At 44.0% G+C, this 26,592-nt stretch overlaps 1 protein-coding gene across 4 annotated transcripts in view; it reads right to left on the bottom strand.

Moving 5' to 3' along the window:
- The window catches only part of CAP1 (cyclase associated actin cytoskeleton regulatory protein 1), a 69,996-nt gene that overhangs the window by 27,636 nt on the left and 15,768 nt on the right, over positions 1-26,592 (bottom strand). For all 4 annotated transcript variants that reach the window (XM_033955675.1, XM_033955678.1, XM_033955676.1 and 1 more), the window contains 6 exons: positions 24,779-24,856; positions 22,251-22,394; positions 22,075-22,160; positions 20,008-20,113; positions 18,785-18,962; positions 18,497-18,684 (listed from right to left, as the gene is read on the bottom strand). In XM_033955675.1, the coding sequence (XP_033811566.1) occupies positions 18,497-18,684; positions 18,785-18,962; positions 20,008-20,113; positions 22,075-22,160; positions 22,251-22,394; positions 24,779-24,856 (780 nt within the window). The remainder of the gene's footprint in view (positions 1-18,496; positions 18,685-18,784; positions 18,963-20,007; positions 20,114-22,074; positions 22,161-22,250; positions 22,395-24,778; positions 24,857-26,592) is intronic.

The following is a 26,592-nucleotide window of genomic DNA, read 5'->3' as shown; positions in this document are numbered from 1 at the left end:
AATACCACTAAGCAGCCTGGTGTCCCAGAAAGTCCACCTGAAAACACAAGAACAGCAACTAAGATTTTTCCATTCAGGGAACCCTACCTGAATGGCCTGCTTCAACTGCAACCATCTATAATTTTGTGATTTGTTAAGACCAAATTTGTGTTGCAATTGTGAAAAGTCAAGCAGCTTTCCATTAGAAATAACATAATCTAAAGTGCATATACTTGCATTCATCCAATATTTCCAGATGACCTTAAATCCACCAATTTGAAACTTTTAGTTCAGCCATAGGGTCTGATATGTTGATTTATGTACTGGAATAGGTGTTAAGTTTTTCACATATTTCAAGGTCTTCCATGTATCTACTAATATTCTATTTTCTTTATATAACCTTGGCATTTTGATACTGTTAATGTGGCCTAATCGCAGAGGAGACATGAGTTGCCATTCCAACCACAACCAATCTGGGAGATTTTCCATGAGCTCTAGGAGGATCCAATAAATACCCTGACGCATAATATAGGATTGATACCTATAAAAATTAGGAAAATTTACCCCACCCTCTGTGATTGGCTTTTGTAAAGATACTAGTGCAATTCTTGCAATTTTACCCAGCCAAATAAATTTTGTTAAGAATACTATTTAATTTTTTGTAAAAGGATCCTGGGAAAAAAACTGGCAACATATCCATTTGGTAACAAACCATAGGCAAAATCATCATTTTAATAGTTTGAACTCTTCCCCCACCAAGACAGATGTAATGGGTTCCAATGCTAACACATTTCTGTTACCTTCTGCAATAAGTTTTTCATTTACTTTCATTGTCTCTTCCAGTGTATTTTTTATCCAAATACCTAAATATTTTATTCCCTCCTCATTCCAAAGAAAGGGGAAAGAATCAAATAAACCTTTTGTACAATGTACATTAAGTGGAAGAACTGATTTACTCCAATTTATCTTGTATCCTGAAAATTTCCCAAATTTCTCTATCAAATCAAGTAAATGTAGAATGGTTGTTTTTCTGGATTCCTCAAATGAAGCAATATGTCATCTGCATAAGCAGAGACAGCACAGTTACTTACCGTAACAGGTGTTATCCAGGGACAGCAGGCATATATTCTCACATGTGGGTGACGTCATCTACGGAGCCCCGGCGCGGACAGCTTTTCAAGCAAACTTGATTAAAGTTTCAAGTTTGCACACTGCACCACGCATGTGCGTGCCTTCTCGCCCACTAGAGGGCGCATCCCACCTCGTGGTCCTCAGTTCCATAACTAGCAAGGAAGCCATCCCCGGGGAGGCGGGCGGGTTGTGAGAATATATGCCTGCTGTCCCTGGATAACACCTGTTACGGTAAGTAACTGTGCTTTATCCCAGGACAAGCAGGCATGATATTCTCACATGTGGGTGACCTCCAAGCTAACCAAAAAAGGGCAGGTGGGAGGATGGCAATTTAGGAAAACAGATTTTGCAATACTGACTGGCCAAACCGGCCGTCACTTCTGGATAAAGTGTCCAGACAGTAATGAGAGGTGAATGTATGAACCGAAGACCAAGTGGCAGCCTTACATATGTCCTCCATCGGAGTGGATCGGAGGAAAGCTATCGAAGCTGCCATCGCTCGGACCTTGTGCCCCGTGACTCGACCCGGGGGAGGAAGGCCAGCCTGAGCGTAGCAAAAGGAAATGCAAGCGGCCAACCAGTTAGACAGAGTGCGCTTGGAAACTGGATGCCCTAATCGATTGGGATCGAAGGACAAAAACAATTGAGGAACCTTCCGATGAGGCCTGGTGCGTTGAAGATAGAATGCCAACGCCCTCTTACAGTCAAGCGTGTGAAGCGCCGTCTCGCCAGGATGGGAGTGGGGCTTCGGGAAGAACACAGGAAGGACAATGGACTGATTGAGGTGGAAGTCAGAAACAACTTTAGGTAAAAACTTAGGATGGGTGCGGAGAACCACCTTGTCGTGATGGAAGACAGTGAAAGGGGGGTCCGCAACCAAGGCTTGCAACTCCCCGATCCGCCTGGCGGAGGTGAGGGCAATTAGAAACACCGCCTTCCAAGTCAGAAATTTCAAGAGGGACTTGTTGAGTGGCTCAAACGGGGGTTTCATCAGTTGAGCCAGAACCACATTCAAATTCCACACGACAGACGGAGGCTTAAGAGGGGGACAAACCCTGAGTAACCCTTTCATGAAGCGTGTCACCAAGGGATGGACTGACAGAGGGCGTCCCTCCAGAGGTTGGTGGAAAGCAGAAATCGCACTGAGATGAACCCGCACCGAAGTGGTTTTCAGGCCGGAGCGCGACAAATGAAACAAATATTCTAAAACCGAGGATACCGGAACTGATACCGGATCCAGGTGAGAAGACGAGCACCAGGTGGAAAACCTGGTCCATTTCTGCGCATAGCAAAGCCTCGTCGAGATCTTGCGGGAGGCTTCCAACACCTCCTTCACCGATTGAGACAGGTCCGGAGGAGTCAGGGAACAAGAAACCAGGCTGTCAGGTGCAATGACTGCAGATTGGGATGTAACATGGATCCTTGACTCTGAGACAGCAGAGAAGGAGAGACAGGCAGGGGAAGAGGCTCTCTGGCACTGAGCTGGAGCAGCAGGGAGAACCAGTGCTGACGCGGCCACCGAGGTGCTATGAGAATCATCGTGGCCGTGGACGATTTTAGGTGTACCAACGTTCGCATGATCAGAGGGAACGGAGGGAATGCATACAGGAACCTCCCTTCCCAGTCGAGTAGGAAGGCATCCGCTTCCAGACGGTCCTGCGAGTACATCCGAGAACAATATAGTGGTAGTTTGTGTGTCTCCGGAGAGGCAAACAGATCCACCTGTGGCGTTCCCCAGCGAGCGAAGACCTCGCGTAGAACTGCTGAGTGTAGAGTCCACTCGTGCGGTTGCAGCAGTCGACTGAGTTTGTCCGCCAGGCAATTCCGTTCTCCTTGGATGTAGACCGCCCGGAGGAAGATGTTCCGGGAGGCCGCCCACTCCCAGAGGCGAAGAGCTTCGGAGCAGAGGGGCCATGACCCCGTTCCTCCCTGCTTGTTCACATAATACATTGCCACCTGATTGTCCGTGCGGACGAGGACCACCTGGTCCTGCAATATGTGAACGAAGGCTCGAAGTGCTAGGAAGATGGCTCGCAGCTCTAGCACGTTGATGTGACACTGACGGTCTTCTGTCGACCACAGGCCCTGCGTGCGAAGACCGTCGAGATGGGCTCCCCACGCGTACTCCGAGGAGTCCGTGGTCAGGACCTTGCGAAAATGCGGAGTGCGAAACAATAGCCCCATGGACAGATTTGAAGAGTCTGTCCACCAACGCAGCGATTTCCGCAAGGGCGGAGTCACCGAAATGAGGCGAGACACCGGGTCGCACTCCTGACGCCACTGGGACGCGAGGGTCCACTGAGGGATCCTCAGATGTAGTCTCGCAAACGGCGTGACATGTACCGTCGAGGCCATATGGCCCAGCAGCATCATCATGCGCTTGGCCGACACCTTCGACAGTTGAGAGACCTGGTGGCTCATCCGTACCAGGGTTTCCAACCGCTGGGTCGGCAGGTAGGAGCGTAGGCGCACCGTGTCCAGCACCGCACCTATGAATTGAAGAGACTGCGACGGCCTCAACTGAGACTTTGGAAAGTTTATCTCGAACCCGAGGGTTTGCAGGAAGGCAATAGACTGTCGGGTCGCTGAGATAACCCCCTCCCTGGTCGGGGCTTTGATGAGCCAATCGTCCAGGTAAGGGAACACGTGAAGTCCACGCGACCTGAGGGCTGCTGCAACCACCACCATGCACTTCGTGAATACTCGTGGGGACGCGGCTAGGCCGAAGGGCAGTACCCTGTACTGGAGGTGGAGGTCCCCCACCTGGAATCGTAGGAATCTTCGACAGGCGGGGTGCACCGGAACATGGGTGTATGCTTCCTTCAGGTCGAGGGAGCACATCCAGTCCCCTTCTTCCAAGAGGGGATACAGAACCGGGAGAGATAGCATTCGAAACTTCTCCCGGGCCAGGAATTTGTTGAGCTTCCTGAGGTCCAGTATGGGGCGCAGGTCCCCGGTCTTTTTTGGGACCAAGAAGTAGCGGGAGTAAAACCCCGTACCCCACTGGTCCTTGGGGACCGGCTCGACCGCCCGAAGCTTCAAGAGGGCTTTGGCTTCGGTTATAAGGGTCGGTAGCTGCGAACGGTTGCAGGGGACTAAACTTGGGGGACTGTCCGGCGGCGAGGACACAAAGTTGAGCGAGTAGCCCTCTGAGACGATCCGGAGCACCCAAGCGTCTGAGGTAATCCCGGTCCATGCCTCCCGGAAGGACCGAAGACGGCCCCCGATAGGAAGGGGTTCCTGTGAAAGTGCGGAGGGGAACCCGCCCCGTCCGCTCAGCCCGTCAAAAGGAAGGCGCTGGCTTAGAAGGGCCCTGCGCCGGGGCTTGGGGTTGTCCCCCTCTGCCTCGCTGAGACGGACGTCTCGGAGGCGGTCTCGAGAAAGCCGGGGTCGACTTCTGAGGGTATCGGCGCGGCGGAGGCCGAAAGGGTTTCTGCGGCGGGGGCCTAGGTTTGGGGCGGACTAGGGATGCTAGAGAGCGCTCCTGTTCCGACAAGCGCTTGGTCGCCGCATCCAATGACTCGTCGAATAACTCGGACCCCACACAAGGCAAGTCTGCCAGGCGTTCCTGCAGGTTTGGGTCCATGTCGAGGGTGCGAAGCCAGGCCAAGCGGCGCATGGCCACCGCGAGGGCCGACACCCTCGAAACCAGCTCAAAGGCGTCGTACACTGCATGGAATAGGTACAACCGCAATTGAGACAGGTTGGACATAAACTTGTCGAATCCTGCTCTTTGGGAGTCCGGTAACGAGTTTCGATATTGAGGAAGGTCCTTCACCATACCACGCAAAAAGGAGGAAAAGGTGAAGGCGTAGTTTAGAACCCTGGTGGCCATCAGGGAATTTGAATAGAGGCGGCGGCCAAACTTGTCCAGAGTCCGCCCCTCCCTGCCTGGTGGAACCGCCGCAGAAACCCGTGAGGGCTGTGATTTTTTAAGAGCAGACTCCACCAGAAGAGACTGGTGTGAGAGCTGCGCCTTATCGAACCCTTTAGGGGGAATCGTCCTATACTTCGATTCCATTTTTGAGGGCACAGACGTGACTGTAAGGGGGTTTGACAAGTTCTTCAGCCAGGTTTGCAGAAGGACACTGTTGAGAGGGAGTCTAGGCACCTCCCTAGGAAGAATGGGGAGGTCCTGTTCCTCCAAAAATTCTTTGGAATACCGAGAGCCTACCATCAGGTCAATCCCCAGGGCTTGGGCCATGTCCTGAACGAAGGATGAAAATGAGGACGGCCTAGCCTGGGGAGAGGGGGTTCTCGACCGCCCCACCGAGGAGAGGGGGGAGGCCTCGTGGGAATAATGAGGATCCCTAACCGATCCCGAATCCCAGGATCCCCTCTCGAGGGCCCTCGAGGGGGAAGGGGAAGTTGTCCTCCTCGCAGAGCCCTTGGGTGAGGACCCCGGGGTTCGTGGGACACTCTCCCGTTTCCTCGGCGAGGCGGCCCGGGAAGACTTCCCATGGGGTGAGCGGAGGAGCCTCGGGTTGTCGAGGCGCAACTCCGACACCTGCAACGCCTCGCCCCCGAACGACAAGGAACGGTCGCGCCGAGGGGAGCCTCGGGGCCGCTTAGACTTCCTCGATCGACGCCCCGTCCGAGGTCGCGTCGAGGGCGAGGCGTGTCTGGAAGACCCGGAGGAAGAGGAGGAAAGACGGCGCACTCTGCGCAACTTTTCTTTGGGCCTTATACTCCGCTCAGGGGGTTCCCCCGAGGTCGAGGTCCGGGGCGGGGCCGAGACCGAGGTGTACGGGGTCCCAGTACCCGAGACCGAGGTCGCCGAGGCCGGGGCTCCCGAGGGAGCCGAGGCCGGGGCCTCCGAGACCGAAGGCGTCCAGGCCGAGGTCGAGGCCGCCGGAACCGCAGCACGCTGCAACACTTCCAGGGCTCCCGACAGCTCCGATGAGATCAGAGCTCGGAGGAGATCCTGGAAGGCCGGAATCCCCACGAAGGTGGGGAGTTCCGAGTCCGGGGCACACTCCCTGGAGGGCGACCTCGGTCTCGAGTATTCCCTCGGGGTGTGCGGAGTCGAGGTCCGATGCGGGGCCGGGGTCGACCCACCCGCCTTGGCCTGACTCGAGGATGGCTTCTTTGCTGAAGGGGATGGAACAGAGGACTTACCCGAAGCTTGCTTCACTGACGACGCCTTCGAGGAGGAGGGCCGAGGCGAGGCCGAGGCCCCCGAGGACGCCGAGGCCGAGGTCAAGGCCGGGGCCGAAGCCGAGGCCGACGTCGAGGCCTTAGGCGGCGCGTCGACGGCGAACAATTCGGCCATTCTTGCCTTACGGCGACGGAGGGCCCTGTTTTGGAAGGTAGCACAGCGATCACACGAGTCTGTCGGATGTTCGGGCCCAAGGCAGACGATGCACCACCGGTGAGGGTCAGTGATGGAAAGCAACCTCTCGCACCGGTTGCACTTTTTGAATCCCGTAACAGGACGGGACATCCACGAAGAAAAAGAAGAAGGCCGGGAACGTACCGACGTCCCGCGGCCACGGATTCCGGGAGCCCCCGGAGTCCGATGAAAAACGAAAGACTTTTTTTTTTTTTTTTTTTTTTGAAGAGAAACGAAAAGAAAGAAACAGCACCGCGAACTAATTCGAAGGAAAACAAACTAAACGCGGCAGCTAGAAGGCAAAAACACTGGAGCTCAGATCCACAGGGCTTTCTTGCTCCGCGGAAAAATTTGAACTGAGGACCACGAGGTGGGATGCGCCCTCTAGTGGGCGAGAAGGCACGCACATGCGTGGTGCAGTGTGCAAACTTGAAACTTTAATCAAGTTTGCTTGAAAAGCTGTCCGCGCCGGGGCTCCGTAGATGACGTCACCCACATGTGAGAATATCATGCCTGCTTGTCCTGGGATAACTTGTATTACCAACCTGTGTAAGGAATACACTGGATTTCATCTGCCTGTTGAATATCTAACAACAAGGGTTCCAATACAATATCATAAAGCAAAGGAGACAAGGGACATCCTTGTCCAACACCCCGCTGCAAACAGAAACGCTCTGAAAAATTGTTAACTAGTCTTTAAGCCGTTACATTAACAGGTGCTAGAATATATGTTTGTCTTTCTTTCTGTCTCTCTCCCTACCCATGTCTCTTTCTTTCTGTCTCTCTCCCTCCCTGGCCCCCTTTATCTGTCTTTCTGTCTCTCTCTCTGTCACTGCGTCTTTCTTCCTTTCTTTCTGTCTCTCTACCGTTGTCTATCTTTCTTTCTTCCTCCCGCTGTCTGTCTGTCTTTCTATGTGTCTCTCTCCCTGCCCCCTATGCAGCAGCAGCATTTCCCTCCCCCCCTTCCCACAGTCTGGCCAGCTCCCTTAGCCGCAGCATTCCCTCCCCCTCCATTTCCTTGTGCAGCATCATTTCCCCCCACCCCACTTCCCTGTGCAGCAGCCGCATTCCCTTCCTCCATTTCCTTTCACCCCACTTCCCTGTGCAGAAGCCGCAGCAGGATTCCCTCACCCTCCACTCCTCTGTGCAGCAACAGCATTTCCCTCCCCCTCCATTTACTGTGCAGCAGCATTTCCTCCTCCTCCCCTTTCCACGGTCTGGCCGGTTCCCTTAGTCCCTTGCCGGCGTTATTTTTAAGTTTAAAGGTGCCGCGGTGGCTCTGCTCACAATCCCCGCTTGCATCAGAAGCCTTCTCCGACACAGGTGCAGCTTGTGAGAGGAGCCGCGGCCGCGGTTTTGAACTTAAAAATAAACTTTGGGCATGGAGTGTAAGGGAGCCGGCCAGACTGCAACATTACCTTGGTGTCCGCAAGTGTGTGGCTGTTGTAAGCGCCATGCACACTCCTGCCGGCCACAGATCTACAGATCACGCAGGTAGGAGTGCGCAAGCGCGCTTAGCGTTTTATTATGTTAGATGTACAAAATAGCAGCAGGGTAGGTATACAAGGTTCGAATCATCTGTATAAATCCTGAACCAATACCAAACCAATCCATAGCTTGATACATGAAGGCCCATTCCACCCAATCAAAGGCCTTCTCTGCATCCAAGGCCGGATCTTCCATGGCTTTTGTTAAATTTAACATATGAAAAGCCAACCTGGTGTTATTAGAAAAATGTCTCTGAGCAACAAACCCAGTTTGGTGCATACCAATAATAAAAGGGAGAGCCTTAGTCAAGCGTAAAGCCAATATCAGCCAAAAGTTCCCCCATCTACATTGATTAAAGAAATAGGCCTGTAATTTGAAACCAACATGGGATCTTTATTTGGCTTTGGCAAAACTATAGTTAAAGATTCTGCCATAGTACCTTCAATGCAACCATTAGTTAGTTGAACCTGATATAAACTTTAACAAATGTGTTAATAGGGTACTTTTAAATTATTTGTAAAACTCTACCATGAAACTTTCACCACCTGGAGCAGATCCAACTCTAAGGAACTTCAGCGCTGTTTGCAATTCTTTTAGTGATATAGGCTCTTCTTGACTTCCTTTTATATGCTCAGGAATTTTTGGTCCCTTAATTTTAAAAATTCTAAACCTCTTCCTTATCTAAATAAGGCTTAGAAGAATATAAAGCTTGATAAAAATTTAGGAACTGTTTTAAAATAGATCCAATTTGAGAATGAGTATCACCTTTCTCATCTTTAACTGCAATAATTTTTGTCTTTCTTCTCTTAGCTTTGAGATAATTTACCAATAATCTTCCCGCCTTATTTGAGTTTCCATAATACAGGGTCTGCTGAGAAAACAAATTTTTCCTGACCAATTGTGAAGAAATCTCATTATACTTACATTTAGCTTTTAAAAGAGCCTATAAAGTAATTTGTTCCCATTTTTCAATTAATTTTAACTCCCAAACCTTAATTTATTGTTCCAAATTAGAAAATTTTCTTTTAAGCTGTTTTCTAATATATGCTGAATATGAAATAATTTGCCCTCTCATGGTTGCCTTGAAAGTATCCCATAAGGTTTCCATGGAAATGTCTTCTGAGGTATTAATTTGGAAATATTCATTCATTTTTAACTGAAGTTCTTCAAGAAAGTTTGAATCCGCAAGCAATGTATTATCAAATCTCCATACAGTCTACTACTATCCTGTTCAGCAATTTTAAATTCAATCCATACCCCCCCCCCCCACCAAGATCAGACAAAATGATTGGATCTATGGAGGCTTGTGTTGTGATGAATTAATTGATCCAAAACAAAAAAATAATCTATTCTTGTAAAGGATTTGTGAACATGGGAACAAAAAGAAAAAATTCCCGCTCATTAAAATGAAATATCCGTCATACATCTTCCAAATCACAAGACTGTACAAAATTATCTAATCCTAATGATTTCATGATCTTAGTAGGTTTTTTAATCCATCAATGGATCCATAACAGCATTAAAATCCCCTGCCACTACTAAATTAGAAGCCGCTATTGGTAGTATCAACTGTTGCAGAGCTTTGAAAAATTCAATTTAATTCGAATTAGGGGCATATACATTAAAAAGTGCCAGCATATTATTTCCCAGGCTCATGTCCACAGGCAACCATCTTCCTAAGGGATCTGCAGCAATCAATTTAAAGATAGCTGTACATTTCTTATTCACCAGAATAGCTACCCCAGCTTTCTTTCCCACAGCAAGGGCAAAAAAAACAATGTTTTACCCACCCCCCTCTAAATTCTTGGATTCTGTGGCAGACAAATGCGTCTCTTGGATATAACATACATCTGCATTTTTTTTTCCAATTCTTTATTCATTTTTTCATCTTACATCAAGTGTACAATATTACATCAATTGAATCATATATACATCACTTGAAAATCTTTCTATTATCATCATAAATACATAAATTAACCCCCTCCCCCACCCACTCCACAAATACTGTAGTCAAAAATATATATGTTATATTCATAAATATTGATTAAACCTATAATATAACTATATATCATCCCCCCTCCCATTATTATAATACTTTCAGTGTAAAGAGGTGTCTAATCATTACAATATGTTATCAATGGCCCCCAAATCTTTTTAAACTTATTATAATTTCCTTTTTGTATGGCAATTGTTCTTTCATTTTGTATATATGGCACAACAAATTCCACCAGAAGGTGTAATTAAGTCTAGTGTAATTTTTCCAATTTCTGGTTATATGTTGAATGGCAACCCCTGTCATTATTAATAAAAGTTTTATTGTTACTTGATGAAATTTGACTTTTTATTCTCATTGATGTCCCAAATAGAATTGTATCATATGATAGAGCTACATGGTTTTCTAATAAACAACTTGAGACCAAATTGATTTCCAAAAGGCCTTGATAAAGGGACAAAAGTATATTAAATGATCTAGAGTCCCTGCTTCCAGATTACAATGCCACCATCTATTAGACTTAGAGCTATCCAACTTTTGTAATCTAATTGGGGTCCAAAATGCTCTATGTAATAAAAAGAACCAAGTTTGTCTCATAGATGCAGACACTGTAGATCTCATTCTCCAAGACCAAATTCGTGGCCATTGAGATGCAGAAATTTAATGCTTAATCTCAATGCTCCAAATGTCTCTAAGACTAGTCTTTGGTTTTTTATTCATATATCCAGTTATCAGTTTATACCACTGTGCATCCTGGTGTCCCAAGAAATCCGCCTGAAAGCATAAGAATTCCAGACTAAACTGATTGTTAAGATTTTTCTATTCAGGGAACCCCTCCTGAATAGCCTGCTTCAATTGCAACCATTTAAAGTTTTGTGATTTGTTTAGACCATATTTATGTTGCAGCAGCGAAAAATCAAGCAGTTTACCATTTAAAATATCACCTAAAGTCCGTATACCTGCAATAATCCAATGCTTCCATACGATTTTAAAACCGCCAATTTGAATCTTGGAGTTTAGCCATAACGATTGATTTGTTGATTTGTGTATTGGATTTGGAGTTAAATTGCTGACATAATGCAATGTTTTTCATGTGTCCTTCAATATTCTGTTCTCTTTATATTTCCTAGGCATCTTAACACTGAGAACATGAAATAAGTTTATAGGAAACATGAGTCGCCATTCCAAATACAACCAATCTGGGATATTTTCCATGAGTTCTGGGAGGACCCAATACATACCCTGGTGTAAAATATAGGCTTGGTGATACTTATAAAAGTTCGGAAAATTTACCCCACCTTCCGCAATTGGCTTTTGCAAAGATACTAAGGCAATTCTAGGCATTTTACCCAGCCAAACAAATTTTTTGTAAGAATACCATTTAACTTTTTATAAAAGGACCCTTGAAAAAAAACTGGTATCATACTTATTTGGTAACAAACCACAGGCAATATCATCATTTTACTAGTTTGAACTTTCCCCCACCAAGAAAGATGTAAAGGATTCCATTGCTCACACATTTGTTACTTTTAATAAAAATTTCTCATTCTCTTTCATTGTGTCTTCTAGTGTATTTTTTATTCTAATACCTAAATATTTTAAACCATCTTCTTTCCATACAAATGAGAATGAATCAAATAAGCCTTTAGTACAATGTACATTAAGTGGAAGAATTTCTTACTTGCTCCAATTTATCTTATATCCTGAAAATTTTCCAAATTTCTCTATCAACTCAAGCAAGCATGGAATGGTAATTTCCGGATTTCTCAAATAAAGCAAAATATCATCTGCATACGCAGAAATTTTATATTCCCAATCTGCACGAGGAATACCTTGTATCCCCTTTGCTTGTTGAATGGCTAATAACAAGGGTTCTAATACAATATCAAAAAGCAAAGGTGATAATGGATAACCTTGTCTAACCCCCCTTTGCAAGATAAAACGCTCTAATAAATTATTATTAACTAGTGTTTAAGCCGGTTACATTAAGGGGTGCTAGAATATATGCCTGTCTGTCTTTCGTTATTTATGTCTCTCTCCCTGCTCCTGTCTCTTTCTTCCTTTCTTTCTATCTCTCTCCCTCCTGCTATTTCTCTCTCTCTCTCTCCCTGGCACCCTTTGTCTGTTTGTCTGGTCCCCTGTCTGTCTCTCTCCCTGGCCTCCTTTGTCTGTCTGTATTTCTTTCTGTCTCTTATCCCCCCCCCCCCACTTTCCTTTGCAGAAGCAGAAGCGGTATTTCCCTTCCCCTCCAGGTCCATGTGAAGCAATTCCCTTCTCTTACCGTGAGCTGTCCTGCTCCGTTCGGCCCCTCCCCCTTCCCTTCCCGCGGGCTAGCCTGCTGCGGCCGAAGGTTTTTGTTTCAAGTTTTAAAAGTGCCGGCGGCGGCTCCTCTCACGCTGCTGATCCTCCTGTAAAGAGCAGCCTGCGATGGTGGCCAGCTTTAGCGAACCTCGCAGGTCGCTCTCCAGCCTCAGTAGCACGTTCCCTCTTGACGCACGGGATCACGTCAGAGGGAACGTGCTACCGAATTGGAGAGCGGCCTGCCAGGTTCGCTAAAGCTGGCCACCATTGCAGGCTGCTCTTTACAGGAGGATCAGCAGCGGCGAGTGAGGGCCGAGGTGTGTTCCCTGCCGAAGACGGGGGCAGGGAGAGAGCTTGCCTGGCTTCCAGGGTGAGTGAGGGCGGGAGGAGGGTGAGTGGCCAGAATGATCCCTGCCGCTGGGTTGGCTGCCACGGATCACACACCACAGCGGCAAGGAACACAAAATCCTAAGTGCGCATGTGCGCTTAGGGTTTTATTATATAGGATGTACAACCTTGCAGCAGGGGAGCTATACAACGTCTGAATCATTTGTATAAATCCTGAACCTATACCAAACCAATTTAAAGCCTGATACATGAAAGTCCATTCAACTCGATCAAAGGCTTTCTCCGCATCCAAAGAGACAGAGAAAGCCGGATCATTCATGTTTTTTGTTAAATTTAACATATGAAAGCCAATCTAGTATTGTTAGAAACGCATTTTGTTTCAAAAAATAAAGCATTTTCTTTTTTGATTGAATGATTGAGGCCATTAATGTTTAATGAAAAAATTTTAAACTCCATTATTAGGTTTTTTTTTCAAAGCAAAGGGACTGCATCAAATAACGCAAAACATTCTGATTTTTCAATAAATTCACCATTTCCCCAAATCTAAAACCTAGAACATAGAACCCAATCCCTCCTAACTTGCCCTCCCCAAACCCCCCTCCCTCCCCTCCATATTAAAAGTGAAAACTTGGTAGGCAAACATGTTTTTTTCTGTTGCATAGAGCACTCTGGACCCCTGTTCGTTTACAAAAATTGGATTGCTCCAAGTCTAATAGGTGTTGGCATTGTCATCTTGAGGCTGGAACTTTAGATCATTTATTATTTTATTGTCCTTTTATTAATGCTTTTTGGAAATTGATCTGGGATCAAATAAATTGTATGCTTGAAAATCCTGTAGCTTTGTCATATGATATCATCTTATTTGGCATGTCTGAGGGCTAAATCTCAAATATCCTCTAACAATAATAAACTTTTAATGATTTTAACAGGAGTTGCCATTCAACAAATAACTTATAACTGGAAAGATTGTACAAGATTAAATTATTGTTTTTGGTGGAATTCGGTGTGTCACGTGTATAAAATGGAAAGAATATTAGCTGTTAAAAAAGGATGTTTTAATAAATTTAAGGATATATGGGGGCCATTAATAAATTATAATGAATAATCAGTATTTTTCCCCTATATATATATATATATATATATATATATATATATATATATATATATATATATATATATATGTTATAGGGAGGGAGGGTGGGTTTTAGTTTTCTTATTGTTAAGTGAAAAGAATGATGTAGTTACTATATTATGGGATATTTATTTATAAAGCATGTTTTATGTGGGGTGGGAAGGGGTTAAACTCTTGTGTGAGAATTGTAGAATTTCAAGTGGAATTGTATACTATTTGAATGATTTTCTGTACACTTGTTGTAAAATTTAAAATTAATAAAGATTTTTTTAAAAAAAGTGAAAACTTGGGAACGCACATACAAGACCAGGTAGTGAAAAACTCCTAACAGGCAACAAATATTCCTCCATTTATTTTCAATAAGTTACATAAAATTCTTATAAGAATTCTTATCTTGTATCATATCTACCCCTCAAAAAAAAAAAAAAAACCAACAAACTGTTAGTTGGCTGGGACGGATCACTCCTGTCCCAACCTACTACTAGACCACCAGAGGTGAGGAGAGCAGGCTACATTTCAGGGAAGGGTGGCTGGGTGCAAAGCCTGGCAGGGAAAAGGGAGGACAGGGTGCAGAGCCTGGCTTGAGGGGGGGGGGGGGAGACACGGTGCAGAGCCTGAGTGTGGGGTTGGGTGCAGATCCTGGATTTTTTTAAAAAAATTTTCCTCCTCTAATCTAGGATGCGTCTTATGAAGCAAAAAATACAGTAGCAAAAGATGAAGTAATTTTTTTTTTTGTTTGTTTATCAGGATAATGTTTTCCCTTGAAAAAAGGCAAGCTTGCAAAGCCCCAAGCCCACATGAAGACCTCTTGCCTGACCTAGGGGCTGAAGAGATATAAAGTTACTCAATTCCAGGCTGGAGACTTTTTGGCTAGTTATGGTTTTGAAAATGATTTTGAACTCATGTCCCAAAGCAGTATGGCATTTGTAGACCCTAATCACCGCCTCAAGTCCCATAATGTTCCAGGATGATCCCACAATATCTAGCCTGGAACTGGAAACTTGGCATTCTTCAGCATCTCTCCACACCGGCACAGCCCACTGATGAGTAATAGCTCACCATTACCAGCAGGTGGAGATTGAGACAAACTTTTGGTCTTTCCATTCTTTTGTGCGACACTACCATGTGGACATTCAGGTGCGTCGTGACTTGGTGTTCAGCGACCGTATTCTTGTGGCAGCCCTTCGGATACTACTTTGGTACGTCCCATCAGTGAGCTGTGCCGGACTGGAGAGACACTGAAGAAGAAATTAGGTTTTTACCTGTTAATTTTCTTTTAGTCTTTCCAGACTGGCACAGCCCCCATCGTCTGGTTTTTTCAGGATTCACATGCAGAGTGTTTTTTTTCTGCTAGATCTCGTGTTTTAGTAGGGTAGGGGAGATTAAAAGAACAGCGGCCTTTGGCTCAGCTGGTGAGCTGTGGGGACGTTTTGCTGAAGGTACTTCTATTCAATTTCTAACAATATTGCTCTATGTTAGTTGTTACTCCTGTTGGGAGTGTTACTGTTATGATTAGCACTTATTAGTTTCTTAGTTCTGCTTGGCTATTCGGCAGACTAAGTATTAGGGACTGCATAGCCCACTTGAACTACAACCAAAAGTTTGTCTCAGTCTCCACTTGCTGGTCATGTTGAGCTATTGCCCATCAGTGGGCTGTGGAGAGACTAAAACATGGGTGTCCAATGTCGGTCCTCGAGGGCCGCAGTCCAGTCGGATTTTCAGGATTTCTCCAATGAATATACATGAGGTCTATTTGCATGCACTGCTTTCATTGTATGCTAATAGATCTCATGCATATTCATTGGGGAAATCCTGAAAACCCGACTGGATTGCGGCCCTCGAGGACCGACATTGGACACCCCTGGACTAAAAGAAAGAAAATTAGCAGGTAAGAACCTAATTTCTCCTTTCTGAGGTTCTATATTCATGCAGTGTTTAAAGTTTTTCATAAATAAATTCCATTAATTCATTTTTAATGTCACGGGCATTTTTTTTAAATCTAGAAGATCATCATAGATGAGTGGTTTTACATTTCTCAGACTGTGAATTTGTGACTGAAGAGAACATGCTTCTTCACAGCAAAAATGCTATAAAACAGGGATCTCAAAGTCCCTCCTATAGGGCCACAATCCAGTCAGGTTTTCAGGATTTCCCCAATGAATATGCATTGAAAGCAGTGCATGCACATAGATCTCATGCATATTCATTGGGGAAATCCTGAAAACTCAACTGGATTGCGGCCCTCAAGGAGGGACTTTGAGACCCCTGCTATAGAATAAACTGAGTTGAGAAAGAGCTTAGCGCTATCGTTCTTTTGCAGATCAATGTAGACAGAATCAACCCCTTACCTTTAAGTGCTAAGTTTACATATCTGAACAAGAAGCCAAGTGTGAGTAGGGAGGGGCAAGCATTAAAAAATGAAACAAACATTTCTGAAGAAAACCATGTTTGTTACGGATTTTTTGCCTATTCAGGGAAATGGAGATTTTATCCTGGGTATGACTAATGTCATTTTTAGATCTTGGGCAAATAAAAGGGTTCAGTTTATTGCTCAGATTTTGGATGAGTCAGGGAGGTTGAGGAGATTTCCAGAACTATCCTTAACTGTTGGAAATGGGCCAGGGTCTTTGTATGGATATATGCAATTACAACATTACGCGAGTCTAAACTAAACTAAACCTTAGGTTTGTATACCGCATCATCTCAACATTCGCAGAGTCAAGTAAGAAGAGGGGGTCTTTCATTGGGTGTTCGTGAAAGGTTTATAATTTTTTTTTTAATCAATGTAATGAGTCTCCTATCTCTGTATCTTTGTTGCATAAGTTGTGGTGGTGCTTGATTCCAAATAGAACATATGAAACTATTATACAAAAATGGTGTGATGAATTAGGGATTCAATTATCACTCCAAGATTTTAGTCAAGCTATTCATCGTTTGCCTAAAATTATTACGGGATATGTTTGGAGAGAATGTACGTATAGAGTTTTGCATATGGCATATTTCTCACGGGTACAAGCATTTCATGCAGGTTTAGTTAATTCTCCTATTTGTATCAAATGTGAGAAAGATCTGAATACTTTATCTCATGTATTGTGGAAATGTCATCTTATTAAATCTTTCTGGTCTGCAATCATTATTTTTAGGTTCATTATGGAATTGTCAATTGGTGGAATCTCCAAGGGGGTGATATTTGGTAAAGCTGCGGCTTGTGGGGTTTTTGGTCAGGGAAGAAGTATTCTATTTCAAAAGGCATGTATGATAAGTCAAATGCATTTTGCAATATTGGTTACAGAAAGATTCACCTAGTTATTAGCATTGGAGGAATCAATTTCATCGTTTAATTTTATTTGAGGTTTGGGAGGTTCGTAAATTTCCTAGAAGAACTCGTTATTTTTGAAAATTTGGGACCCTTATATACAAAAATTATCCTCTAGAGCAAGAAGTACGATTCTTAATACTTTACATTGAAGCTTTGGAATCGTTCTTTGCATTTTTAGTATTTGGTAATTGATGTCACCTTTCATTCTAGGGTTGGGGTGGTAATAGGGGGATGATAGTACTATATGTAGAATTATTTGAATTGTATTTTGTTTAATTCATTTATTACAATGTTATAATTAAAAAATTATGGGGGGATGGGGGGAGAGGTGAATAGGGAAAAGGGAAGGGGAAGGAAATAGGGGGAGGGTATTGAGATGTAATGGGTAATTTGGAAATATATTTTGAAGAAATGAAAGACATTTGATAGAAATTAATGATGAATTTTAATTTAATTTACTGGATTTCTTCAATAAAATGTTATAAATTAAATTGTCTTTTGTTATAATAAAATGTTATAAATTGTCTTTTGTTAAAATAAAATGTTATAAATTAATTGTGATTTAAATGAAGTCCACCCTGTCCTGTGCTTTTGAAAATTTTACCAAGTCGGTGTAAAAAAAAAAAAAGGATACTCTTAAATCCTCCAGCAATTTACTAGTCTAAATAAGCGTGTTTCAGAAAGTGCCCAGGTTTGGAGACTGGAGTATAGATTTGGGCAGAACCATCTTCACTTTGCTTCTACTCCATTTAATGGGCTTTATGTTCCTTTTTATTGCTAAATGGCTTACCTGCACATTCAGCTAGTTTATCTACTTCCTATACATGCACAGTTCTACAAGTCTAAGGTTCCAGGCTATCACTTGGTTAGAATTCCCTAGCAGCACTGGAAAAACAGGAGCGCTGCTACACTGGGCACATTTATACTGGTTTCAGAGACCAGCTCACTGAAACTCAAAAGTAGGCAGTGCAACAGAAATCAGCAGCTTTTAGCAAAGATAAAGATTTTTTTTTTTTTTTTTAAAGGACAAAAACTGTGTGTGTGTGTGGGGGGGGGGGGGGGGGGAGGAGGAGAAAACAAAGGTTTGTTAAGTTAAGGGGAATGGAATGGAGAAAACAGGAGGTTGCTGGCTATAAGCTTTCACCAGAACCAAAAGCCCGATGTATTAAATTGTCTTTCCCATAGAACAAAGGTCTTGAAAGGTGTTCCCTCTCCCAATTCACTTTCTCTTTAGGAAGAACAGAGGAGCAGAATAGGCAGAATGAGGGCAGGAGGGAGGGAAGGGGTCTCTACCAATGCTTACATTTTTGGACTTTGCTCCTTGATCCTAAGACAAAATTTGTCAGGATCTGTATTAAAATTGGCATCTCAATTTGCTGTAGCCATTCTAATAAGAACCAACAAGGGCATCCTTGTTTTGCTAGCCCCTTCATGGGCAAGGATTACAGCACCTTCACTATTCTCTGTACTTACCACTCGCCATTTCTTGCCCTCCAACTCCAGTACAGCAGGTTCCTTTGCTGTGGACTTTGCAAGGACCATGCTAGCACACACAGGTTTTGGAGCAGTGAAAGGTTTTGGTCCACTTCGAACGGGGCTGCTCTGATTCTTCAATGATGGGTTCTTGTGGGTTTTCATATCATCAGAGACATGTTTTAGGTCTACAATGTGATGTCAAAAACTTGTTAAAACCCTTTGCTCAAGAGAAAAAAAAAATCTGCTTAGCTTCCAGCTGAGTTTTTGAGCCTTCCAACAACTTACTACTAGTTATGTGTTCTCCTTGGTTAAGCTGAGCGAACAGTGCTGAACGGGAGGCAGACTCATCCTGAGGCTGAATGGAAGTAGAGACAGGAGGAGGAGGAGGAGGAGGGCCAGGAGGGGGAGGACATCCAGCTGGAGGAGTACTCTGTGTAGAGACAGTTCCTGAAGCTCTGGGCCCCTAAAATAAAGAAAAGCATCATCTTATAGGAAATGCTCATTCTATGGTCCTCAGTATAAAGGCTTTTCTGTAAAGATTCCAGTGTTATCTAGAAGTTAACAGTTCACAAATGTGCAGCCAGTCAACTTTAGGATGGAAAATCATTACCAGAAGGGGATGAAATGGCTCCCCTATGAAAGCAGATTAAACAAGTTAGGAAGGAGACAGTCAAGAGGGGATAATAGGGTCGCTTACCCTGTCAAATACTAAAATGGAGGGACATTCCATGAAAACGAATAAGCAGTAAACAATGAAGTGCAGTGAAGCTATGAAACTAGGTCTGGAGTATGTGCTTAAGGCCAATGGTATCATGAAGTTAAGTCAGACTTAGGCATCTCCAGCTGCCCTAGAAGTGGCATATTTTCATGGAAAGACATGTTCTTTTGAAACTGCACAGTACCTTAATGGAGTTTCCCATTGCAAGAAACTAGAGGCAGGCAAATGACTACAGTATTAATGCAGACAAGCCAGTGTCCATGCAATATTTTAATACCTGGTCCTACGCATGCCCTGCACAGTTGTCTTCCTCTGCCACCATTTTTCTAGAGGCAGGAGCAGGCAGGCCTCACACTTCTGAAGTGTGGTGGTGGCAGGGGGTCAGGACCTATTAGGGCTAACAGGATTATTTGAGATAAAGTGGTACATTTCACCTAAACCTCAGCTCTTGTGCCAAAATCTTTACTGCATCCGAGGCTGTAGTTAAGTAAAAAAAGTCAAAAATTTAGTCAGAGCAAAAAGTTACTGCTTCAGCTGGTTTGCATGCTCCATCTTAGAACAGTGGTTTTACTGTGAATTTTTCCATGCCAATTCCTTTGCTACATCAGGGAAGTAATATTCATGCAGGAAAATTCTGAGTGAAGTACTATGCTAAAGCAAAGCAAGATATAGCTTTATTACATCAGCCCCACAATCAAATAATCTGGGGTATGGCAAGTCACAATAGACCTCTCCAGGCTTAAGTCACAGGCAAAGAACAGTACTGCAATGCGTCTCATTCATCACTTACTGTTTTACTCCAACATAAGCCTGTGGTGTGGTGTTCTTTAATGTACAGCTGAAGCTCTGCCCATATGTTCAGATAAGCCTTTACCCAGTCCACATGCTTCTTGTCACTGATTTAAAAATAAAGCAAAGCTGAAGACTCCAACATTATGAACCTTCAACCCTATTCTGCAGCATGGGCAAGCGAGTGCCAGTAAATTGGTTAACATCTTATTTTGCAAGGTCTACAGTAGAGAGCTGCACGGAACGGGGACGACGGGAATCCCGCAGGACCCGCGGGTTCCCCCTTCGGGTCAAGGGGATCCCGTGGGGACGCCCCCTAGGGTCGCGGAGTTCCTGCGGGGCTGGATGTACTCAGTCACGCAGCTCTTCTTCTCTCAACCTGCTCTGCTTGCAGCACAGAGCCGAACGGAAGTCTTCCCGACGTCAGCGCTGACGTCGGAGGGGAGGGAGGGCTTAAACAAAGACCTCCCTCCCTCCGACGTCAGCACTGACGTCGTGAAGACTTCCGTTCGGCTCTGTGCTGCAGGCAGGGCAGGTAAGGAGACGGAGAGTAGCCTCGCGGTTCGAGTGGCTACCAAGGGAGGGGGGCGGTCTGCCCCGGATGCAGCACAGCAGGCCAGGTCCCCTTACTTTTGTGGCGCTTCCCCGACCGACCAACCGACAACAGCCCCGGTCTGACAATCCTCCCTGCCCTGTAGCCACGAATCTAAATTACCTTCTTACAGCAGCTGTAAGAAGGTAATTTAGATTCGCGGTTAAGGGCAGGGAGGTTTGTCGGACCGGGGCTGTTGTCGGTCGGTTGGGGAAGTGCCACAAAATTAAGGGGACTTGGCCGGCTGTGCTGCACCCGGGGCGGGGGAGAAGGACGCTGAAAACACTGGGGAAGAGAAAGGGGTGGAGAAGGACGCTGAAAGGCCATGGGGAAGACGGGCCGGAGGGGGGGGGAAGGGACTCTGAAAGCACTTGTGGAAGACAGAGGGGGGAGAAGGATGCTGAAAGCACATGGGGAAGACAAAGGGATAGGGGTGGAGAAGGACGATGAAAGGACATGGGGAATATGGGGGGGGGGAGGTGGAGAAGGATGCTGAAAGGCCATGGGGAAGACAGAGAGGGAGAAGGACGCTGAAAGGACATGGGGAAGATGGAGGGGAGAAGGACGCTGAAAGGAAATGGGGAAGAGAGAGTAGGGAGAAGACGCTGGCAAGGAAGAAGACAGATGCCAGACTATGGGGGGAGCGGAGGGAAGAAGATGGGTGCCAGACCAATTTGGAAGGGGGAAGAAAGGGAGAGGCACAGTAACAGAGCAAATGGAAGATGCAGAAGGAAGAGAGACAGTGGATGGAAGGAATTGAATGAGAACATGAGGAAAGCAGAAACCAGGAAACAAAGGTAGGAAAAGAATTCTATTTCTTTTTTTTTTTTTTTTTTTGCTTCAGGATAAAGTAGTATATTAGTTGTGTTGATAAAAATTTATAAACATTAGAGGCTCTGGTAGAAACCCGTTTACAAAGTATGTATTCTTCCCAATTAATATTTCCAAATTAATAAAGTCTTTTTGCTTATTTGTAAATGGGTTTCTACCAGAGCCTTTAATTCAGTAGCATAATTAAATGAAATAACTATTTCTGAAGTTTATAGGGACGGGCGGGGATGGAGGGGAGTCCTCACGGGGACAGGTGGGAGTTCTGTCCCCGCGCAACTCTCTAGTCTACAGCTCATTTCACAGAACAGCTGAGCTGGTGTCCCTTGACTAAGGAACCTTGGGGGGAAGGGAAGAGATTTTGTTCACATACCCAGTGGTGGAGAGGGAATTTTGGCTTCAGTTAAGATTGTTTAATTTTCTCATTTGGTTTATCTGTGCAACATAGCGCTATTTAGATTCAACACATACTATGGGCGTTGCTGCAATACGATTAAGAACGGCAGGATCAGTTCAATGTGTTAAAAGCATCCCCTTCTGGGTTGCCTTGCTTCAGGATCATTAACCAAAACTTGTCTCCATGCATGGAGGTGCCTGCCTAAAGCTAGACATCCAGCCCCCTACTGTCTCATCCAGACCTCAACCTACACATCTTTGTATTCCTTCAGCACACGGTTGGTGTAGAACATAGCAGCATCATTCATTTCTTTCACATATGGGCCAGGTTTTGGGGCCTAAAAATAAAAAAAGACAAGTAGTCAGTACCTGGTACAGAACTTCCAGTGGGGCAGTAAGTAATGAGTGGCGGCACGAACTCCACTTACCACAGCCACCCACCCCAGTGCTGGCACACTCTCGCCGACTGCAGAAAGATGATTGAATGCTTTGCTGCCACGATTCTTTTCACGAAAGTTCTGAACCTTCAGGATTTGCTCTGAAAGGGGTGCGAGGAAACTTGAAAGTTCATTCTGGGAAAAAAAAAACAACAAACAAGCTTTTTATAAGTGTTGTGTGTGGCTCCTTACTTCAGTTTGGTCTCTTCTAGAGATGCCCTGAACCAAAATCACTTCTTTGCAATCTTTGGTTCTGCTCTAGAATTTAAAGTTTCATAAATGCTCACAGAGAATAGCAGCCAACTACAGCAAATACTGGACACGAGTCCAAATGATTAGAACAGAAAAGAAGGGACTGCCGCTCCACATAGTAAAGTGGAAAGCAAGGGGGCGACCGATTAGCCACTCTGCCTTGGATCAGCTTGCTACCTACCCACGCTGGTTCCTCATATCTTATCCAACCATACATACCATTTGTCTTCAGTTTAGCTACAGCATCATCATATCGCAAGTGCAAACAAAGCAGCATGTGTGATTCTGCAATTCTGAGATTTATCAGTTGCCTTGAATCAGATACTTAGCTTGCTGAAACATCAGTTTATTTTAACATCTGAAAGGACTTAATTTCCAACTCACACACACCAGTTGGAAGGTTGCCCTGTTTCAGTACAATATAAGTACCTACATATAATATATAAGCCACTGACTGTAACCACAGAGAGTTACTTTAATTTTATGGTCACTGGTTAGCAGGTTGCTGCTTTGTTTCCTTTTGATTCATGTCAGCTTGAGGGCACAAATGAAGCATGAATATGATACTATGCTGTTTGTTAATAGGCAGCTGAGGGGCAAGACAAGACGGGTGGCAGAAAGGCATTGGCATTAACAGGCAAGGCATATGTACAGTGCTGCTTTGTTCATGTTATTTTACAAGTTTCAAGTTTATTAAAAATTTGATTAATCACTTAATCACTTGATTTTACATTGACAGCTAATCTGTTAGCGTCAAGCCATTGATGAATTTGTTCAAGTTTTATATTGATTGCTGTTTCAAGAGGGTTTTTGATGTCCAACGGGTGCAAAAGCTGAATATCGTCAGCGTAAGCGAATACGTTAAAACCAATGGATTGGCAGAGTCATCAAGGGTGCAAGAAAGATATTAAACAAAAGTAGCGAGAGGATGGACCCTTGGGGAATACCATGGGTTGCTGAGAAACTTTCTGAAGTAGTGTTGTTGAAAGACACAGTTGAAGAGCGATTAGTGAAACAGGATCTAAACCAAGAGAGGACCTTGTCCGTAATGCCAATAGTCTGTAGTCTATCCCAGGGGTAGGCAACTCCAGTCCTCAAGAGCCGGAGACAGGTCAGATTTTCAGGATATCCACAATAAATATGCATGAGATAGATTTGCATCTCAAGGAGGCAGTGCATGTAAATCCATCTCATCTCATACATATTCATTGTGGATATCATGAAAACCTGACCTGGCTCAGGCTCTCAAGGACCGGAATTGCCTACCCCTGGTCTATCCAAAAGAAGGTTATGGTCAATTGTGTCAAACGCAGATGAAAGATCAATAGAAATTAAAAGAACAGATTTATGGTGATCCAGGTATTAGAGTATGGCAGTAGACATGCCGATTAATGAGTGATGCTGCCTGGAGCCTGTTTGATTTGGATGTAGGATGTTGGTTTTTTCTATAAATTCTGATATTTATTTGAATACCACCTTCTCAGTCAGTTTTGCTAGGAAATGGATGTTTGCAATTGGTCTGTAATTTGATTTATCATCAGGACTGATTTCATGATCCTTGATAATGGGACAAATGATTGCTTCCTTCCAGACTTTAGACATGATGTTTTCCTGAAGACTTTCATTAATTAAAGTAAGGATGAATGGACCGAAAACTGCAAAATATCATTTAAGGATGAATGGAGGAATTGTTTCAGCTTGAGAACCCTTAATATTAATGCTCTTAAGCTCCCTGAGATTTGGTAGGTTGAATCGCGAGCATTTTGAAGAAAATGGCATTGATCTGGAATTAATCGCTTATTTGAGGAAAAATTTTTCCTGCTGTTAACTTTGTCTGTGAAATAATTTGCAAGTTCCTAGACAGTGTCAGACTTTGCCTCTCATAGCTTAACATTTTCCCATTGCTATTATGTCATCATTTTTACTGTATTAATGACATTTATTAGATTATTGTTTTACAGTGCTCTTAAATATTTCTATGTCTGATACTGTTTCATGTTAGTCCTATTACTGAGATTCAATTCACCATCTCCATTTTTACTTCAGATTCTATCTTAAGTTCATATTTTGTCATCATTTTACGTATTATACTGTTAAAATTGTAATGTTTTATGCCAACCTATCTCTTTATAAAGTGGCTAATACAGTCACAATAAATATTGCAAGACTGGCCTATGGTTGCATGGGCTGTAAGCTCCCAGTGCTATCTCCACAAATCATGCTCTGCCAAATCCTTTTCTTCTTCCCCCTTCGATTTTAAAACTCACCTCCGATGGTTGCTGGCACATTGATGCTGTTAGCAAGATGCTCCTTTCAGTTTTCAACCCAGTAAGAACCATCTCCGCCTGTAAGGAGATAACATGCCTTCAAAGATCTTAAGCTTACTCTCAATTGTTGTCTCCCTAGAAGGTGAAAAGGGTTAGGACATAAAGAATATAAGAATTTCCATACTGGGACAGCCTGAAGGTCCATCGAGCCCAGTATCCTGTTTCCAACAGTGGCCAACCCAGGTCCCAAGCACCTAGCTAGATCCCAAGTAGTAAAACAGATTTTATGCTGCTTATCCTAGGAATAAGCCGTGGATTTCCCCAAGCTATCTCAATAGTCGCCTATGGACTTCTCTTTTAGGAAATTATCCAAACCTTTTTTAACTGGATTTCACCACATTCTCCAGCAACAAATTTGATATTAATCACATGTTGCGTGAAGAAATATTTTGTAGTTGGTGATTTGATCATTAGGGCATGAGGACTGCCTGGTGCAAAGGTGGCGTATCTTGTATGTAATTTAGATAGGATTTTAGATGGAGCTGGTGAGGAGCTTGGTAATTGTAAGTATGAATGACATACGAAAATGTGGAAGGGAGGTTCTGGAAGCCAAATTTAGGATTTTAGATAGAAAGCTGAAATCCAGATCCTCCAGGGTAGCATTTTCAGAAGTGCTCCTCGTTCCACACACAAGAGAAAGGTAGAGCTCCAAAGTCTCAATGTGTGGTAGAGACGATGGTGCAGGGATAAGAGACTTAGATTTGTTAGGAACTGGATAACCTTCTGGGAAAGGTGGAGCCTTTTCTGAAAGAATGGACTCCACCTTAATCAGGATGGAACTAGGCTGCTGATACCAATGTTTAAAAAAGGAGAAAGTAGCTTTTAAACTGAGATGGAGGGAAAGCTGACAGGAGAGAAGTATCCTTGAAGGATACTATTGAAACAGGATATTTAGATTTCAGTAATGATGAAAGAAAGCCAGGAGTATTTAAGAGGAAGGCAGAGTAAAGGATTCAAACTTCTCAGCAGCCTGTAGATACAAGGAAAAAACACAAATTTGAAGTGTTTGTATACAAATACTAGAAGCTTAAAAAATAAAAATAGGAGATTCAAAGTATTTAGCACTGAGTGATAAGGTAGATATAATAGGCATCTCTGAGACCTGGTGAAAGGAGAACAATTAATGGGACACTTACCTGGGTACAAATTATATCACAAGGATAGAGTAGATCAAATTAGGGGGGGGGGGTGAGCTATATGTTAGAGGGAATTGAATCAAACAAAAATAATCAATCATTCTGTACTACACAGTGTAGAATCTATGTGAATAGAAATTCCATGTGTGAAGGAAAGGAATATATAGTTTCCAAGTTTATTAAAAAGTGTTATACTAAGATCCAACATTGGTTTCAAACTACAGGCCTATATCTTTAAAATTTCAAGGTGGGCTTATTCCTCCGTCTCCCAGGACAGAATGAGCAGACAGATGAAGACATGTTTTCAGAGATTAGGAAAGCTGACAAATTGGGCAACAGTATAATAGTGGGTGATTTCAATTACTATGTACAAAAAGAACTTGGATATATGTATCAGCCTACACACTTAATATCCAATAATATAATGAACTGTACTTATGACAGATTTTGAAACATATAAAGTGAAGATGATTGTGTGGTGGAGCTTTTTTTTATGCCAATGACTGAATGTGAGTCAGTCCCTGACTTGCTTAGGGCTGTTCTCTTTGAAACAGGATTTTTTCTCCACTAAAGCGGGTATGAAGTATATGAGCAGCTTTGTATACTGGATAATAAGTG

The sequence above is a fragment of the Geotrypetes seraphini genome, chromosome 8, assembly GCF_902459505.1.
Source record: "Geotrypetes seraphini chromosome 8, aGeoSer1.1, whole genome shotgun sequence".
NCBI lineage: Eukaryota > Metazoa > Chordata > Amphibia > Gymnophiona > Dermophiidae > Geotrypetes > Geotrypetes seraphini.
This window is presented reverse-complemented; position numbering and strand designations above follow the sequence as displayed.